Raw genomic sequence first — 18,442 nt, 5'->3', positions numbered from 1 at the left:
GAAGGCATCGCTCACCCTGCTGAGTGTGTGTGTGTGTGTGTGTGTGTGTGAACGCTGTGCAGATGGTGGGTGGTGAAAAGCGAGAGCTCGGTCCCTGCTGAGGTCTGGCAGGCTGCCAACACACACACACACACACACACACACAGACACACACACACCAACTCTCCGCTGATTCACAGCGATAAAGCGAGCCGGAGAGAGCGAAAGGAGAATATTTGTTATCTACCACTGTGTGTGTGTGTGTGTGTGCAATAAGAATTAATGCCGATCAATAATTAATTGACACCAGCGTTCGACCTCACTGATGACTCTATATATCTCTCTCTCTTTCACACACACACACACACACACACACACACGCACACACACACTCTCCCTGAGGGAATCTGCACAAACTATCGGTAATTATTCCCTCAGCATCAACACACACACACACATGTGGTGTGAGTACACACATTAAAACATGTTGTGCGTGTGTGTGTGTGTGTGTGTGTGTGTGTGTGCGTGTGTGTGTGTGTGCGTGTGTGTGTGTGTGTGTGTGTTAGTGAAACAGTGAATTAGCAGCTGTAATCTTCCTCAATTACACGCTAATTGGACCTGTGGAGGCTAGCGGCAAGTGACAGCCCTGTGTGTGTGTGTGTGTGTGTGTGTGTGTGTGTGTGTCACCATGTGGTTTCACACTCTTGCCTCATCCCTCCTCTGTTCACTTTGAAGTCGACCAAACTCTCAGTCAGTCAGAAAGTTTACTTTGTGAAACGAACAGCGGAGCTTTTGTGTTTTTTTATTATTATTATTATTATTGTTATTATTGTTGTTGTTATTATAATATTAGTCCTGCTGAGTCCAGAACAAACTGACCACTGAAATCCAAATCAATCCAGGCTGGTTCGGTTTGCGTTTAAAGGACCACTCCACCAAAATTTGATTTATAAAATATTGGCTCAGAGAGGTTTGTAGCTTCACATTCGCTCGCCAGATTGACGCGTCATCCCGAAAACCAGTCAGTGCTGGAAAGTGGCCGCTAACTCAGGTACTCGGAGGGAAACGTTTTACTTTCACTGCATTTATTCGATAGTTACTTTGCGGATTCAGATTAATGATACAAAATATAATCAACAAATCAATATTGATGTATGTATTATACGTTAAGACTTTATTAACCGCCCTGGAGGAATTCACAAGCTCCTCGGCAGTAAATAAAGTAGTTTAACGAGCTCCACCTTCACCAGCTGCAACATTAAAGCGATGAACACATTAATGTGTCAGTTATTATAATCCGATAATATCATATACATTATTCTGAAATGGGCCATTCTGCATAATGAGTACATTTAAAGTATATTTTGATGCTAAAACTTTTGTACTTTGTTTAAAGTAAATTTTGAGTGCAGGACTTTTACTTCAGAATATTTCTACACTGCAGTGTTACTACTTTTGCTTTAGTAAAACTTCTTCCACCCATCAAATGATCCGCGTGAAGTAACCCAATAACCTCGTGGAGGTTGCTGATTTACAGTGTAACAGGAAGTGATGCCAGCTGGGTTTCAGTGCAGAGCTTTCACATCCACGCTGTGGAGGGCGGAGGTTTCCCAAAAGCTGTGAGACTGATAAACTTCCGCATTCACACAGACTACCTTCTGAAACCTGAAATGTACTCAGCACATTCACTGTCCCCAGAAGATGAACCATTACCATTTTAGACTGTAAACTGCCTGTAGGTGAGAATGGTTGTCTATAGGTGGCGCTGTAGACAATCGGTCCTCTAGCTCCACCCTCAGGACAAATGGTCAATACTCAAAATACTGCAAGTAATGGCTGTGGGAATTCATGGCTCCCAGAGGATGAACCCTACTGATTTGGGTGATCCTGTACCACACTGAAATATTGATTTGATTCTGATTCACTTTTGCTGAGTACATTCATGAGCCTGTTCTAAGTTATGTGACATCTAAAAACACTTTTAAACACACAGAGACACATACATTTCTCTTTCTCACTTCTTTATTTATTTATTTATTTTTGTCTCTTATTTTTAGCGGCCGCCGTCCGTCCCGACCGGCGAGGCATTTCGTTGGTTCTTCTAGCCTCCCCCCTGCCAACAGAGTCGCGCAGCTAGAGGCCGAACAGGAAGTCACCATCACATACAGACTACAAATCAGGCTTGGATAAATTTAAGAAAAAGGACTACAACTTCTGGAATTAAACCAGGTGCTTTTGAAACAGGATTACAATTTCACACTGTGTGGATGACAGTTTAAGACTACAAATACCACCTCAGCTGGAACAGGGAACCAGCTAGGAGGACAGAGGAAGAGGGGGCAGTTTGGTCACAGGCAACAGGAATTGGCCAATCAGAATTTGGTGTGATGATGATGCAACAATTGCATGTTTTCCAGAACTTGTTTGAAGGTAAATTTAAAACTCGGCTCTTAAATATATGTGCACAGGTTGTGTCGATGCTAGCAAGCTGCAGCTACTTGGCTACCAGTCTGTTTTTGCACGTTAGCATAACAGAAGGCTACAGTTAGCAGGTTACAATTATCGATTGGCCGATCAGAATTTAGCAGGCGGGATTGAGAATGGGTGGGATTCGGTAGCTACCCAGCTAAATTGTGAAAAGTAGCGTTAGAAAAATGGCAACAAACAACAGTTAACCGATGAGCTTTAGATTTCGTCGATGTAATCTAAGACAAGAGGACTGGGAATTATTCAGGTTTGCTTCTCTGCTATCTTGACTGGAACTAACCTAGTTGGGAAACAAATGCATCATGGGTAGAAAGACTTAAAGACTACCAAACCCCCATCCCTGAATTTACGTGAAGCCTGACATCTATTTGTGAATATCAGAGTATTGAACGGTTCCTCTACTGTTGGCCGGTCTTTGCTGTCAGATGATGCCAATATTTACAGACTGCTGGTCACTTCACCTGGTACCAAAGATCAGCCAATAGTAGGGGGACAGTTCTGTACCTGCTTGTGACCAGAAGATGTCAGATTTTGGAAAAGAAGCTCAGTGTCATGTGACTGGTCTGTGCTAGCAAAAGCAGGGTATATTGGTACACGAAGTTTACCTCAGCCTGATGTAGCTTATGTAGCCTTGGTAGATCTATAAGTTTACCAGATTTCACAGAGTCCAGTCATTTGGGCACATTAAAGGTTTTATTCACGCCAGTTGTCTAGTTCTCTCGAATCTTCTTGCGACTGTTCTTTGAAAGAAGTCAAAAATAAGACTCAGCAACAGGATGGGAAACAGTGCCGAAGCTTTGCTAAAACAACATTCAATTTCAAACCAGTTTTATTATGTTTGGCAAGCACGGAAACACAACCATGGTCAGGTAGTGGGTTTCTGATGTGATTGGCTGTTTTTTTTTACTGATGATTGGCAGAAAACTTCACCCAGCCGGGACATCAGCACCTTACCAGAAGCCCTTAATGCCGTGTTCATGTCATATCAGATACTGTAATTACTAGAGATGTCCCGAGCTGATCCTAAGAATGAGTATCGTGGCTGATCCGGGAATATTTTAATACATCGGTATCGGCTAAAATAAAGCTGTTTAAAATCCGGTCCTTTCTTTACTCTTTCTCCGCGCTTTCTACGATTAAAATTACAAACGCGGGAGGGTCATATCAGCTGTCGCCAATTAACATTAATTTGGTGTGCAACTTGATAACAGGATGATATTAAACTTGTCTGATGTCTGGTTAAAGTGACTTGTAAATAGCGTTCACGTCAACGCCCAAGTTGGAATTACGACTGGGAAGCTGATTTTTCGGAAAGCTCAGATTTATCCAACTTGGCGCTTAACGGAAGTGCCTGAAAACCAAACGAAAACAGACTTCTCCTGTCAGCAAAAGCACATCGGTCAAGCTGATTAAATCCAAATTTAATGGATATAGTGTTATATCGTCAACGCGCAGTATTTTTAACCCTCCAACGACCTACTCTGTAATTATACATCCGTCTTGAGTTGCCCAGTGATGTGAATGCTCGCAAGTCGTAAACATAAGAATCTTTCCACCTCTACCTTCGCCATCTGTGATCAAACTGTCCCCCCCTTCCTCCTCCTCCTCCTCCTAGCAAACCACAAACCCCATCGTAGCCAAACCAGGACGATTCAGGCCTCAAGTGGACCACTGCTGTCACCACAGAAACAATTACAGTTTGACCAAAACCGGACGACAAGTTAACCTCAAAGGAAAAACTTTACTACAGAGGGAGTACAAACTGACCTCAGCAGGAAGTGATCCAGGACTCTTATTAAGGACTACAACTTCACCACAGTAGGACTACAATTACCACATCACTGTTATCCGTCTCTTCTGTCTACCTCCTCCTCAAGAACTTAAAAGGCACCTTGATTGATTTTTACTGGGCTGTGTTCATGCTGGTACGACATGATCTGCTTCTTAACTCTCTAGATGGTCCAGAGCTGATCTGCTTCTCGTGGAATCTGGCGTTTAGATTTATTTATTTACTAATTTACTCCTCTGCCTGAATGAACAGTTAAACATCTGATTTTTTTTTTTATTTGTCTGGATTTCAATGGAAAGTTCTCAGGGCGCAGTCTTACTTCCAGTTGGTTTTATATGAACTAAAGCAGACTGGCAACTTTGTTGTATTTTTGTATTTGCGTAAAAGGTGGCAGTGGAAGGTTTGTAATGTCTGTCTGTACAAAGAACAGTGTTTGATAATTAAAAAAAAGACATTTTGGGTGGAGTTTCGCTTTGAATATTGGCTCTAAATTGGCACCTCCAGTCCCAAACATTCAGGTTTCTAAAGTCTGTATCGGTCAAACCCTCACCAGGACCTCAAAGAGAGTTCAGAACCAGTTTCTCTGTGTTTGTATCAATGCAGATTGTACCACGTGGTGACCAACAGGAAACCGAACAGGAGAATCCACCTGCAGTTTTAAATGCAGTGCGGGATCTCGCGGGGAACCTTTGGATCTTCTGGGAAGCTCGTACGTTCTGAGCTGAACCCTGGGACTAAAAGGAACCGAACTGAACTGAAAGAGATCAGATCATTCCACACCACAAACATGTCATTTCCAACACGCCAACATGTTCTGTGATACCTTTTTAAACACATTCGTGTCTAAAATTTGATTTCTGGAAAACACAAAAACTCTTCGCTCGCACAGCGACGGCCGGCATGAACGCACAACTTTCTTGAGACCTTTTTCGTAAAAACATAGCACAGTTCTTAACAAGTCTTGTTTTGAAATATTAAATTGATGAAACGTTGAGTGAAATGGCGCCAACAGACCTCTTGTTTGTTCGGGCTCATGGTCGTCTGGAGAAGGTCGAGAATGCCAGTCAGTGTATGCCATGCTCGGACAAACAATGAGATTTTTGCTGCAGACCTGTGAAGACTTGATCAACAGAATCAAGCTCACCTTTAAATGACATACAGTAATTAGTATGTCGCCATCACAGCTGTTTCAGTAGGTAGTAGATCTTGCTATTCAGACTATTCTGCTAAGACTTTCTCCAGATTTCCATTAGCTTGATAAGATGGATGCAGTGATGTTCAGTTTGGAAAAGGCAGTTTCTTCCAAAACAGGCTTTTGGAGTTAAACCATTCCTTAGTTGTAACTTTACATTTCGCTGCCACTAGGGGGGGCAGTGTTTGTTGCTCTGTCCACAGCCCTCGTTGTAAATAGTTTTTACTGGAAATAGTCCCACTGAAAACTGCTGCGTGAGGTCTGTGGTTATCCAGCGTAGCCAGGACACAGTTTCTGGAAAGTTGCTGATTTAGTTTTTCGAATGTAGCTCATCGGTGTTTGGAGCAGCACGTAGCAAATTCTCCGTTGTGTCTCAAAACCTTGGCAAACTCTCGGATTGGACGTCCAGGAAATTTGGTTCAGATATTCATGATCCCCAGAGGATGAATCCTTCTGACTTTACCGATCCCCTGACTTTTCATCTAGAGCCGGTCACTTTTCAGTATACAATGAAGTCTTTGGTAGTCAAGAAAATTTTTATTTACAAAGCCCAATATCACAAATCACATATTCACCTCAAGGGGCTTTACAGTCCGCACCCCCCTCTGGCCCTCGATTCAGATACAGAAGAAATGGCAGAAAGCTCAGGAAGAGCAGCAGAGGAGGGGTCGCTCTCCCCGGACGGACAGACAGGAAATAGATGTCGTGCGCACAGAATAGACCGACATAATAAAATGACAATCAGGATGACAAATTTATAGATTGTAACATTTATGAAGAAAAAAGTTGTTGAGATTCCTCCTCTGGATGCTCCCCATCTAGCGCCGCCGTCTCGCCAACGCCATTATCTTACCCACTGAAGGATTTTCAATCCGCTGACTTTTCGGTTCGCGCCATCATCGTGTCAAAGTGTCACAGACGTGTTGGAAGTATTATTTTATTTTATTTTTCTGTCTTTTATTTATTTTTTTTTTTTTTGCGAGTGTCGTGAGGAAAACGTTCCCCCCGCCTCTTCGTGGGAACTAAAACCAAACGTCTCCTTTTTCCCAGGGTGGGGTGAGGCTAACGGGGGGGGGAGGAAGGAGACGTTTGTTTTGTGTGTCTCCTTCCCATGTATTCTGTCTCTGCGACCTCCTCATGTGCTGAATTATAATAAAGCATTTCAAAGATGATCTGCGAGTGTGTGTGTGTGTGTGTGTGCGGACACACATTGGAGGAATATGGATGTCAGGTGATTGCATCATACAACACCGCGTGTGTGTGTGTGTGTGTGTGTGTGTGTGTGTGTGTGTGAGGGGGAGCGCAGGTGCGAAAACGAACAATATGTTTTTGTGTTTGTGTGAAAATTTTCTGCCACAAGATGGAAGCTGTGTGTGTCTGCGAGTGTGTGTGTGTGTGTGTGTGTGTGTGTGTGTGTGTGTGCGAGTGTGTGTGTGTGCGTGTGCGTGCGAGTGTGTGTGTGCGAGTGTGTGTGTGTGGGGGGGGGAGGCTTGTCATCTCAGTAATGGTGTTGCTATCAGAGAGAAAGAGAGAAAGACAGAGAGCCTGGTTGTCCCTGACGACGGTGCGCCGTGTTGCCTGGCAACAGCGCTAACAATGGCCCACCACCAGTGTTCTAGAATGTGGGCGTGGCCTGAGAGAGAGAGCGAGAGAAGGCAGAGTTTCAGCCCCATTAATTCTGCCGTGACGTGGATGATCGATGTTTATCGTAATGTGCCACAAATCTGCAAATAAACAGACGACACAGAGATGAAAGAATAGGATCCTTTATGGTGACGCTTTATTTTAATAATTTCCTCCAAAATGTAATTTGGTACCAATTATGTTATATTATTACTAATCATAATAATTCTTAGAAAAATAAAGACAATGTTGAATAGGTACAGTTTGAATTAATTATTGTCTACTTGCAATTCAGCGTATATGAAGAATAAAGTTTCCAATGATAAATGAATAATGATTTGAATATTGGGTGTAAATGGAGCAGTTCTTTCTAAAAAACAAAATAAATAAAGCTTTATCTGATTAATTTATGATAAGCTCAAACTCCGTTCCTCACTTTTCTTGCCGTCAACTAGTTCGTACAAAATGTCGTGTTTCCGTCTGATCTGAATGTCCACGCTGGGCTTCGGGGTGTAAATCCTCCTCGCTGCCTCCCCGAACTCTCTCCAACAACTCTGGCTTTTTAGCATCGGCGGCGTAAATCGTACAAGCGTGGATAACGGCACACTTTCAGACTCCGTCTCGCCTCGAAGACGTTCGCAGCGTTGCACTCGGTTGTTCACTCCTGACCAATCGCTGCGTAACGTGTGCGTCAATGTCGGGTTATCTGTTTCAGAAATGTACAAAAATTATCGGACAGCTTCCCACGTCGAAAGGTTTTGGGGGCCTCTTTGACAACACTTTGTCTGAAGCCAGTCCATCGTGCTCCCAGAGGATGACGCCTCAGGATTTTGGTGAGCTCTTCTAGTGACAAACCTTAAATCTTTAAATCGACACTCTTGTATCGTTGGGTGTAATGAACTCTTGAGGTTAATCCATTAAGCGTTTTTAATCCGACAGACACAATCCCCATCATACAAGTCGGTGAGTTTTCCTCTGGCGTTCTTACTGACATGAAATCTCCACAGGCAGATGTTCAGATTACACTAATCTCCTGCTGTCCATACTGTATGTTGTGAACTGAACTACTAGTAAACTAGTAAACAAAATGCAGTTTTTAAACAGCGCTGTAAAAGACTCACTGCAAGTTATCGCAAACGCTTGATTGCAGTTGTTGCTGCTAAGGGTGGAGCAACCAGTTATTAGGTTTAGGGGGCAATCACTTTTTCACACAGGGCCATGTAGGTTTGGATTTTGTTTTCCCTTAATAATAATAATAATAACCTTCATTTAAAAACTGCATTTTGTGTTTACTTGTGTTATCTTTGACTAATATTTAAATTTGTTTGATGATCTGAAACATTTAAGTGACAAACATGCAAAAAAATAAGAAATCAGGAAGGGGGCGAACACTTTTTCACACCACTGTGTCTCTGTAACGGTCAATCAAGACCTCCAGTTTCACTGTGGACATAGCAGGCTTCGTTGGGGAAATGCAGTTGCCTTCTCATGATGCCTACTGTATACCGTGATGAAGACAGTTTGTCGTCTCTGACAGGGCAGCTGCCGTTACAGAGGTCAGAGTCATCGCGGACTGAGTGGATGGACGCTTCGGTAGAGCTTCCACGCCGCTGATGTCTCATGTCTGGGGTCAGTTTTCTTTCCTTTCTATGTTCAAGTGTTGCCCTTTTCCTGATTTTGTCCTTTGTCATTATTTTTACGCTTCTCACTGTTTCCCACCTCCTTCCTCGTCCTTTTTACTTTCTTTGACCGGAGTCGGGACTTGGCGCTGATCCACCACAGTGTGTGTTTAACAGCCATTTAATCAGACCCTGATAGTCTTAATTAGTGTGGGAGAGCCTCGTGCTCTCGTCTCGGTCTCTCCCTCGAGGCTCATTATCCCTCTTAGTTTCCTTCTTCTGAGGGCGAGGGAAGAGGAGGAAGCAGGGAGGAAGAAGGAGGAGAAAGTGAAGGACGTGGAGGTAGAAGCAAAGAGAGAGGAAGGAGCGAAGAGGAGAAGAGTAAAAGTCAAGTGATGGCTCCACCTGGTGGTGAGAAACACCAACTGCACCTAACTAACCTAAATGCTAAACGTTGCAGTAAACCAGTTCCTCAACAGTCGCCGTGTTTGATATAAAGTGTTTCCATATGAAAACTGCAGATTATCCAGTTACTGGGACATTGTTTATGAAAAGACAACGTTGCTGTTTTTTTTTTTTTACGCTAAATAACACAGTAACTGATCTCTAAATGTGAAAGCAACAGGATACATGAAATGTGCTACATTTTAGATATTTAATGGTCACACGGTAAAGTTACGACTTTCTAGTAACGGCTCCTTTATAAAGGCTCTATAAGTTGAAACTAATGGCTGAAAAATCACTTACTAATGCTTTACAGATCAGTTATAAACCATGAGTAACACCAACGTTTGGGTTAGCAGCTTGTGAATCTATCTGGCTGGTGTTTATCATTTCCATTTGGTGATAATGCAGTTATAAATGTTGGTAATCCAGTCGTAATGTGGGTTTCACACTTTTTAATAAACCATAAAGTCTATAGTTATAAATGTTAATAAGTTGTTAATAAATGGATCAGGGCTGCAATAATGATTATTATCTAAATTAATCGTTTGGTTTTTAAAACGCCAGAAAATAGTGAAAAATGTCTGCAAATGTTTTGTTTTGTCCGACCAACAGTCCAAAACCCAAAGATATTCGGTTCACTAACATACAACCCAGAAAATATCCACATCGGAGGAGCTGGAACGAGTCTTTTTTTTTTGGTATTTTTCCTTCAAATTAATCGATTAATTTTGGATTTTGGTCCAGATATTCTGCGTGTTTTTCTAGAAGTGGTCAATTACAGAACCTCAACCTAAAGAGCTATCTAGAAATATAAATGAAGCGTGGAGAGTTATTAACACCAGCTAAACCTCTGAACCCAAAACATATTCTTAATGATGGCTTATAAAGTATTAGTAAATTAGTTACAACTTATAAAGCCTTTATAAAGGGCGTCTTATTAGAAAGTGGTACCAAGTCATTTGGCTTGAAGTTTGAGAGATGTTAAAAAAATGCAGGAATCGGAGAAGGCATCACTCTAGTACTTTAATGTTTGTTTTGGCCTGCTGAAGTGGGCGGGCTGAAACACTTTGTGTCTTGTCCAACAACTAGGGCTGGGACCACTCATCAATTTATCAATAATTATCATTATGACCATAAAACCAACAAACAAAATAACTTGGCAGTTAAATGTTTCATCCCTAAATAAATTCCCTACTTGATAATCACATTACTAAACACTCAAGTGACCTAATTTTAACAGTTTGATTTGCTTTATCGTTCCCCTCTGTTGCAAACAACAACAAAAAAATTGGCAGATTATTTGCCAATTCAAATGATAATTAAAAATATAAATATTCAAAAATAAAAACGATATCATTACCCAATTTATCGATTCGTCCAAAGTTTCTCATCGACCCAGCCCCAGAAACAAACTACAAGTCACATTTGGAAAATAGCTACGTTCCTTACACACAGCTTCGAACAGCGTTATGAACTTGGCCGCAGGGATGAAATGGGCAGAAAGAGGTTACATTTTAAAATGAACACAATTTATCTTATAAACAATTCAACAAAAATAGTAACAGATGTAAAAAATCAGCAGTTCTTTACTTTTATTTTCCCCATTAAGTAATCAAAACATTTAAATCTCTTTTCATTTTCAGGCGTGTGTGTCCTATGTGGCAGAGTGAGTGTGTGCGGTCCAGACGCTGCTGGCTGAGCGTTCGTCAACGGGCGACTGAGAGTCTGAATGGGCGTCAATGGAGGAGTTTGAGTTCCACTGGTTCTCAACAGACTGGGAGGAAGGCGTGATGTGATTGTCCGTGGGGAGCTGAAAGTCTCTCAGAGAGCTTTTTGGTTGAGAGTCAACGGGTGGCTGAGATTCACGCAGAGAGTCAACGGGGAGATTGTGTTTTGAACAGGTGTCAATGAGGAACTGTGGGTTGGAACTGGGATCAAAGTGGTTGCGAGGGTTTGAATCAATGTCAGTGGGGTGGAGAAGTTTTGAGTGGGATTCAAGGGAAGGTTCGGACTCAGAAATGCACTTTCTACGTGATGTTTGGAAGGTAGAGGAGGATATGGCTGTGTGGTTCAAGTGTTGGTCAATCATGGTGCTGACGAAGCTAGAAGAATGTATGTTAGCAGGTGACACAGGACTTGTATAATGCAAATCAATGGGTGGCAGGTAACCATGAGGCAATCTTTCCTCATGATTGACTAATGGCAATGCCTTGTTGTCTGTCAGTCCTTCTGAAGCTGCACTGGAAGAGTGGAGGTCAACCATAGATTTGGAACTTCCAGGATGCACGTCAATGTTTGACAACCTACCGCTGGGAGCTGTTGTTGGCACTGAGCTAATTCTAGAGGGCGAAAGCCTTTCTGACAGGTTCTCTCTCTTACTGGAAGTGTGGGAGTCAATGGGTGAGGAGGGATTCTGTGTCCTAGAATCAATGGATGAAACAAAAACAGGAGGTGATGTGTAGTTGGCTCCTGAGAAAACATCACTACCTGCCGGTGTGCCTTCAGCCGAAACACTGCTGGAAGGATGGAGGTCAACGGGTGCTACCCGCCATGAATTTGGGCTTAGAGTCTTATTCCTGCAACCTCTGGAGGTAGAGTCAGTGTGAGCTGGCTTGTCTTTGGACCAGCCAGTCTTGGCTGAATGGAAATCAATGGGAGATAAAGAATTCACAGGATGCAAGTCAATAGGTCTAGGACCAGAAGATATTTCCTTTGTGCTATCATGGCCAGAATGTAACTTTGAAGAATGAAAAGAATTGAAGTCCAGATGTGGTAAGCAATCAGCACTTGAGGAACTATTTTCAGACCAAGAAGAAGAATGGAAATCAATGGGAGGTTTGTGACTCATGGAACGGAGGCCGATGGTCAATGCTCCGACTTTAGAAGGAGCAGCTGAATGCACGTCAATGGCTGAAATGCTGCTAGTAGAGGCCAGCTCTCCTCTCAGTGCCAAAGCGCTCGTGAAATGTCTCTTCAGCATTAAAATGGGAGGGATGGCCTGGTTATCTTTAGGCAGCTCAGCACCCAAACAAGAGTCAATGGGGGAGATGGTGGGATTTAAATTGAGGTCAACATGAGAATTTACACCAACTGGGTCAGCGTCCACAGAGGCTTGAGGTGAGTGCAGGTCAATGGGAGAGATTGGTGACAGGTGTGGACTCCCAGCATCTTTGTGTTTTAATGGCGGCGGCATGTTTCTGTTGTACGACCTAACGGGTCTGGCCTGTTTCAGGAGCGGAGGGACATCCTTGCCCTCCTCTCTGGCCCGGCACTCCTTCAGCCTCTCAAGAGGAGGTAGCGGGGGGATGGAGGTACGAAACGTCGGCAAGTCAAAGCCATGATTTTGGTCTCCGATATCGTTATACTGTCGCTCCTCAGGCAAATTGGGGTTGGGATGTCTCGTCCCAGCCAGCCAGCCCTCCTGGTTTGAATGAGCCTGACTAACCTCACACTGATCCCTACAATGCTTTTTTCTGGTGTTCGGTGAGCAACTGGGCTGAAAGTTCAAAGAAAGGTCACATTTGGGTGCGGCGATTTCCTTCAGGTCATTGAGGATGGCTGCTAGCAGACGGCTGTCAGAGGTCGAGACCTCGGAGGCTCTTTTGTGAACCAGATCCGTTGTTGTGGGGGCGGCGTCGTTCTCCCCTGTTGGCTGAGAGCCACCGTCCACCGTCCCTGCTGCTGCAGCAGCGGTTGCCTTTGTATCAGCCTCTGTCATTGGTCCTTTATTATCATCCGATCCCAGCAGTGAACCGCGCTCTTCGACGTTTTCCACGTCCACATCATGGTCGCTGTTGTCAATGGCGATGGGACCTGCGGACTCGGACCGGACGGCTGGCTCTGTCTCCGACCCATCAGATGCCTGGTCCAGGATGTCAACAGGAAGCTCGCCGATTTCTGCATTCAAGGCTCCGCCCACGCTGTCAGAATGCACCAATGGGAGAGGAGGAAGGTCTGAGAAGTCAACGGTCTGCTGGCTGCTGAGCGGACTGCTGCTGCTGCTTCTGTTGTTGTTGACGTTCTCGTGGCTGCTGTCGCTGTCGAGGGTGATGATAACCGGAGGACTGCGAGAGAGAGAGACGGGATGTTTTAATAAAGTTTAATACCGTCCAGGGAAAAATTACGCAGCCTTATTTTCTGAGTTTTGAGAGAGTTACAAACATGTGATAACGACACGGTTGTTAACAAGACTGACTGAACATGGCGGACCACCAAAACTACAAAATGTTGCTCACAACAAAGTGGGGAAGCCCCTGCTTAAATACTGATCTCTCTCGTTATTTTTGTATTATTTACGTAAAGATTCGATAAAATGCTATTGAACCCTTATCTATTAATCAATAGTTAGAGTAGGGAATAATCTTTTAGTCTATAAAATTGTGATATAAGAGAGTGAAAAACAGCAAATCCTCACGTCGGAGAAGCTGCAACCAGACGGTCTTTGGTATTTTTGCTTAATGAATAACTTCAACAACAATAACAATTGATAGTTTATTAGAACAGTTGGTTGTTACAACAATTAGTCAATTAATCGATTAGTCGATCGACAGAAAAGTAATTTTTTAAAGAAAAAATACCAAACATTTTCTGGTTCCACCTTCTTGATTGATCCTGGTCTTATGTCATCACCAACTGTTCAATAGTTTTGACTACATTCATGTTTTGAAGTAACGCCGCGCATGTTTTAATCCGCTCTAGTGTCTCCTACGGTTACAGTGATTTGAATAAAGTGGTGTGTTGGCGCTTTAATTCCATCATACGTTTATTTTTTTCCAGCCTTGCGACTGCGACATGCTGTACCTGCTGTGCTGTGCCTTGCGGTGTCGTTTCCTGCGGCGTTTGCAGGCGCGGGGTTGCGTCGCGTTCGAGATGATGGTGCCCTCGTAGATGATCTCCACGCTGGGACTCCGGTCTTCTCTGCACCTCCTGCTGCTGCTGGAGGACAGGCAGGAAACAGAGGACATTTCCATCCATTAGTTACAGAGCAGCACAGTTATTGATTTAATATCGGTCAAACAGGAAGTGTCTGCTCTCACCTGTCCCCGCCGCTCTCCCTGTGAGCGTCCCTCCTCTGCCTCTCTCTTCTCCTCCCTCCATCTCTCCCCCTCCTCCTCCTCTCCCTCTCCCCCAGCTTCCGCCTCTTCTCCCTGCCGTGGCTGCTGCTCGGCCTCCAGGTGGGGTCCTTGTCATCGCTGTCCAGGTGGCGGCTCTTGTACTTCCTCTTCCCGCCGGGTTTTTCTCCGTGGTGAGTGTTGCTGCGGTCGCTGGGGGAGAGCGAGGGCGTCGGCGGCGTCTGTGAAGACAGCGGTGGGGAGGACCAGAGGGGTGAGGAGGAGGAGGATGAGGATGAGGAGGAGGAGGGTGAGGAGACAGAGGAGGTGAGAGGGGAAACCTGGGAACAGGGGTACTCCCAGCTGGAGTCGTGCGGGCTGGACGGCAGCGCCGAGCCAGACTCGACGCTGGAGTGATACGGTGAGTGGGAGCGGTGGCGCATCATGGCGGGATAAATGGAGCGGTTTGGGTTAGACAGGGTGCCGCTCCTCCTCGGGTGGTCACCGCTCCTCTCCCGCCCTCTCTTCCTCCTCTTCCTCCTCCTCCTCCTCTTCTCCCTCGCAGCCTCACTGCCCGACTGCTTCCTGTCTCTCCAGCTCTCTCTCTCCCGCTGCCGCTCGCTCTCTCCAGGCGTCGCCGGGCTGAGCGTGCACACGGAGTTCCTGCTTCTCCCCGAGCTGCCCGACCACGAGCGACGCCCGCCCGCCTCGCCGTCTTTCTCCTTCAGATTGTCGTCCTGCTCGTCTCTGTAGGCGCCTGACGTAGAAGGAGGGATTGTGGGTAGGTAAGAGAGGGGAGGAGTGGTGGAGGCGAGGGGAGGAAGCTTCTCTGCCGTGTTCTCCTCCTCCTCCTCCTTCTTCTTCTCCTCCTCTTCCTCTGTGTCAGAGGAGAGCTGCACCAGTTCAGGAGTCCGCTCCGCTATTGGCTTCTTGTATCCAACAATTAGACACTCCTCCTCCCCCTCCTCCTCCCGCTTATCTCCTCCCTCCTCATTGGCCGCCTCCTGGGCGGGGCTGAACGACAGCGAGGCGAGCGAACACGAAGGCTCGGCGGTGGAGTAGGAGGGGCCTGGAGTCTCATCGTCCCAGGCCGACAGGCTGAGGCAGCTTCCTGTTTGGATGACGTCGTCGTGAGCACCCCCCGCCCTCCCCAGCAGCCTCTCCTCTGATCTTCCTCCCACCCGCCTCTCCTCTTCCTCACCCTCTGAAATGGCGATGACGGAGCTGCTGTCGGTGGAGCTGATCGTCCCGTCCAGCTCCAGGGCGGTGGCCGGCGGCTCGTACACCGCCTGCAGGTCGTAGTTTTCCAGGCTGAGCGGCGAGCGGGCGAAGCTGACCAGTTCATGCAGGAAGTGGTCGGTGCGGGCCAACAGGAATGGTTGCAGCTCTTCTTCTATGGTAGGCGTGTCCTCCAGGCCGTGGCGGGCAAGCCGTGCCATGATGATGCGCTGGACGATGTCGACTAGCGAGCCGTGCGCACCGTACAGCACCGTGAGCTCCCGCCGCAGCCAGGGGCGGAGTCTGTTCAGGTGGGTGGGGTTCCGGCGGAAGCTCTCTGCTGTGATGTCACGCTGCTGCCCCTGGTTACTGAACCCGGCGACACCGCGGACCTGTATGCCGCTGCGGTAGAGGGCGCGGCGGAAGGCCACCGTCTCTCTCTCCCTCAGCCGCCGCACCGTTCCACCTTCTCGCTGCAGCCGCTGCCTCGCCACCAAACGAGTCATCAGCCGCCGTGACGCCCGGTCGTTGGGGGCCACAGGCACCACCGCCCCCCCGAGTCCCGTCAATCCCTCAAATATCACCCCACGCTCCGCCAGATCAGCGCCTCCCCTCCTCCTCTGCTCCTGCTGGTCTTCTCCCTCCTCACTGTCCTCTGCAACAATGGGAGAGACGGCAGGATGGTGAGGAAGAGGAGGGAGAGCAAGAGGAGGAGAATCGAGGTACCACTCCCACACCCCCGTCCTCTCCCCCGCCCTCCTGCCGCCCCCGCCTCTTCCTCCCCTCTCCGTCCTCCGCCTCCTCGTGGTCGTCTCTCCGCCGTCTGCTGCTCTGTGCCTCCTCAGCATCAGCCTCATCTGGTGGTCGCTCCTCGCTGCCGAAGCCATCGCCGCCACCATCGCAACAGTGGCGGCGACGCTGCTGTTGGCAGGTGCCGGCCGCAGCGTGTACTCCTTGAAGTCGTCCTCGGCGCGGACCGAGTGCAGGATGGAGGCGAAGGGCTGCTTGCAGAGCGGGCACTCGGCCTTGTTGTGCGACCACTCCTGGATGCAGGGGAAGCAGAAGCGGTGCAGGCAGCGGTCCAGGTACGCTAGGTTGTTGAAGCGGTCCAGACAGATCGGGCACTTGGAGTCAGGTGACGCCTCCTCTGCCGCCATCACTGCCCGCGCCGAGGCCGAGGCGGAGGAGGAGGGAGGAGACGACGAGGAGGTGGCAGCAGCAGCTGTGGTCGAAGCGTTGTTGCCGTTTTTCCTCCTGCTGTTGCGGCCGCCGCTCTCTCGCCTCCTCTCCTCTTCTTCCTCTGGCTGACCGCCTCCTGCTGCAGCACCCGCACCTCCGGCCGCGTTGTCACGACGACGCACGCGCAGTTTCATCCGCGTGGGCGCCATCACCTGAACATCCACAGAAAATAGGACAGATATGTATGTAGTTTTATTGAAATGTGTATAATTGAGGAAGTAGGTCATTGATAACCACGATGAGCTGTCGCTTTCGATAACCGCTGTGGTTTCTGTGTTTAAAAACAGATCGAAACGGGTCGCATTGCACTTTTACAACGGCCCCTAACTACGCCCATAGTAACAGGAGAGTTGGACAGACATTCAGTTACTTGCGCTTGTCATCTTTGGTGATTTTGAGTTGATCAAAACTGTGAAACGTCTGCCTAAATTAGCTCTCCAACACATCCCAAAACTGGGAGAAATCGCGGCTTTGACCCGGAGCTATTGAAGGTAACAGCCGCAAAACCCGACGAATATCAGATGTTAAACTAACTTCAGGTATTTATTCTCTGCACTTCAGTTTCCTACTTTGATTTTAGTCTTTGGGGGGGGGTGGCTTTGGCGCTTCCCTAAAAAAAACACAAACACACAACCGGCAGGAGAGAACGACCCCACATTACATTACTAGCTGTTACCAGGCTAGCATGCTAACACTCTGCTAGCATCTAGCGAACCGGCAGCTCTTCTCTGCTCGCTTCAAATACGTTTATCGGTATTTTAATCCCGCAACTTTAAACAGCGATAACCGGCAGTACGTGCTCGCTACGATGCGGTAGGTAATGCAGCTCGATCACAAACACAACACACAGAGAGGTGGATGTCAGCTTGTTAGCATGCTAACACGGTTAGCTTCCCGTACCTCAGCAGAAGAAGTAGACTCCCCGGGTCGCTCCGGGAGCTTATCATCCGGGTTTTTTCTCCTCCTCCGGGCAGAATTCCTCCCCGTGAGAGGCATCCGCCGTCAGCGAGGTTATCGGTCCACCGGGCTCCGCGGCTCTGATCCGTTTAAACCGAAACTCTCGTTAAAAACGGAGACATTTGTGTCGGGTGTTGGGTTGTCGCCCGAACCGTAGCTACACACAGCTGGAATGAGAAGCATGCCGCGGTGGATGCTGGGAAATGGAACATCCGGTTTGTTTGTTGTGCCAAAGATCGTCAATAAGGAAGATGACTCACTCACAACAACACCTGAAACTGTGGGTGCCCGTTTTTATTAGTAGTATTTCATTATTTTTTTTACTTAGTAAGTAAAAAACAAGTATTTTTATCACGTTAAACTTTCATATTCTTTTGTTCTTTTCTTGGCTTCCACATAAAACAACAACACTACGTGATCCAAAAAGTAGAGCTAGATAAACCTGTATTGGTAGGAGGTACTTTAGGTTTTTATTTATTTAGTTTAATGTGCTTATTTTGTTTTGTTTTTTTAATATTTAGGCAACACTACAGACACCTCCGGTTTATAATAGTTGGCAGGTGTAGGATCCGCACACACCTGAGGGTCTGCGTTTGGTGCATCGCAGACCTTTGGATTTCAAATTAGTTTGCGTTTGATGACTAATATGACACATTTCCTTTCGTTTCATTTTAGTGCTTCATCTATTTTATATTGATATTTTTATGAAAATTCATCAATTTTGTTAAACATTTTTCATACAAAATATTCATATAAAATAGACGAAGCACTAGAATCTAATAAAAACAGGTGTGTCTCATTTGTCCAGTGCAGTGATACAATTCGGCATTGGTTTGGAGTC

At 46.4% G+C, this 18,442-nt stretch overlaps 1 protein-coding gene across 2 annotated transcripts; it reads right to left on the bottom strand.

Moving 5' to 3' along the window:
* Positions 1-10,139: 10,139 nt before the first annotated feature.
* LOC122870073 lies at positions 10,140-17,874 on the bottom strand. 2 transcript variants are annotated; one of them, XM_044183799.1, is made up of 4 exons: positions 17,545-17,874; positions 14,173-16,796; positions 13,937-14,071; positions 10,140-13,200 (listed from the first exon to the last, which is right to left on the bottom strand). In XM_044183799.1, the coding sequence occupies exons 1-4, from the start codon at positions 17,638-17,640 to the stop codon at positions 10,791-10,793; spliced, it is 5,265 nt and encodes a 1,754-aa protein (XP_044039734.1). In that variant the 5' UTR covers positions 17,641-17,874; the 3' UTR covers positions 10,140-10,790. The 2 variants fall into 2 exon arrangements, with proteins under 2 accessions (XP_044039734.1, XP_044039736.1); XM_044183801.1 differs by having other exon boundaries at positions 13,937-14,068.
* Positions 17,875-18,442: the final 568 nt, after the last annotated feature.

Source organism: Siniperca chuatsi, linkage group LG22 (assembly GCF_020085105.1).
Source record: "Siniperca chuatsi isolate FFG_IHB_CAS linkage group LG22, ASM2008510v1, whole genome shotgun sequence".
In the NCBI taxonomy this organism is placed as follows: Eukaryota; Metazoa; Chordata; class Actinopteri; order Centrarchiformes; family Sinipercidae; genus Siniperca; species Siniperca chuatsi.
This window is presented reverse-complemented; position numbering and strand designations above follow the sequence as displayed.

What these genes read in the sequence shown, in the direction of transcription:
- LOC122870073 (XM_044183799.1), bottom strand. Translation starts at nt 17,640, where the DNA reads ATGCCTCTCACGGGGAGGAATTCTGCCCGGAGGAGGAGAAAAAACCCG. An exon ending in AGTCTACTTCTTCTGCTGAG is followed by an intron (nt 16,797 to 17,544) that starts GTACGGGAAGCT and finishes GTGGATGTTCAG; the next exon opens with GTGATGGCGCCCACGCGGAT. An exon ending in AGGGAGAGCGGCGGGGACAG is followed by an intron (nt 14,072 to 14,172) that starts GTGAGAGCAGAC and finishes CCTGTCCTCCAG; the next exon opens with CAGCAGCAGGAGGTGCAGAG.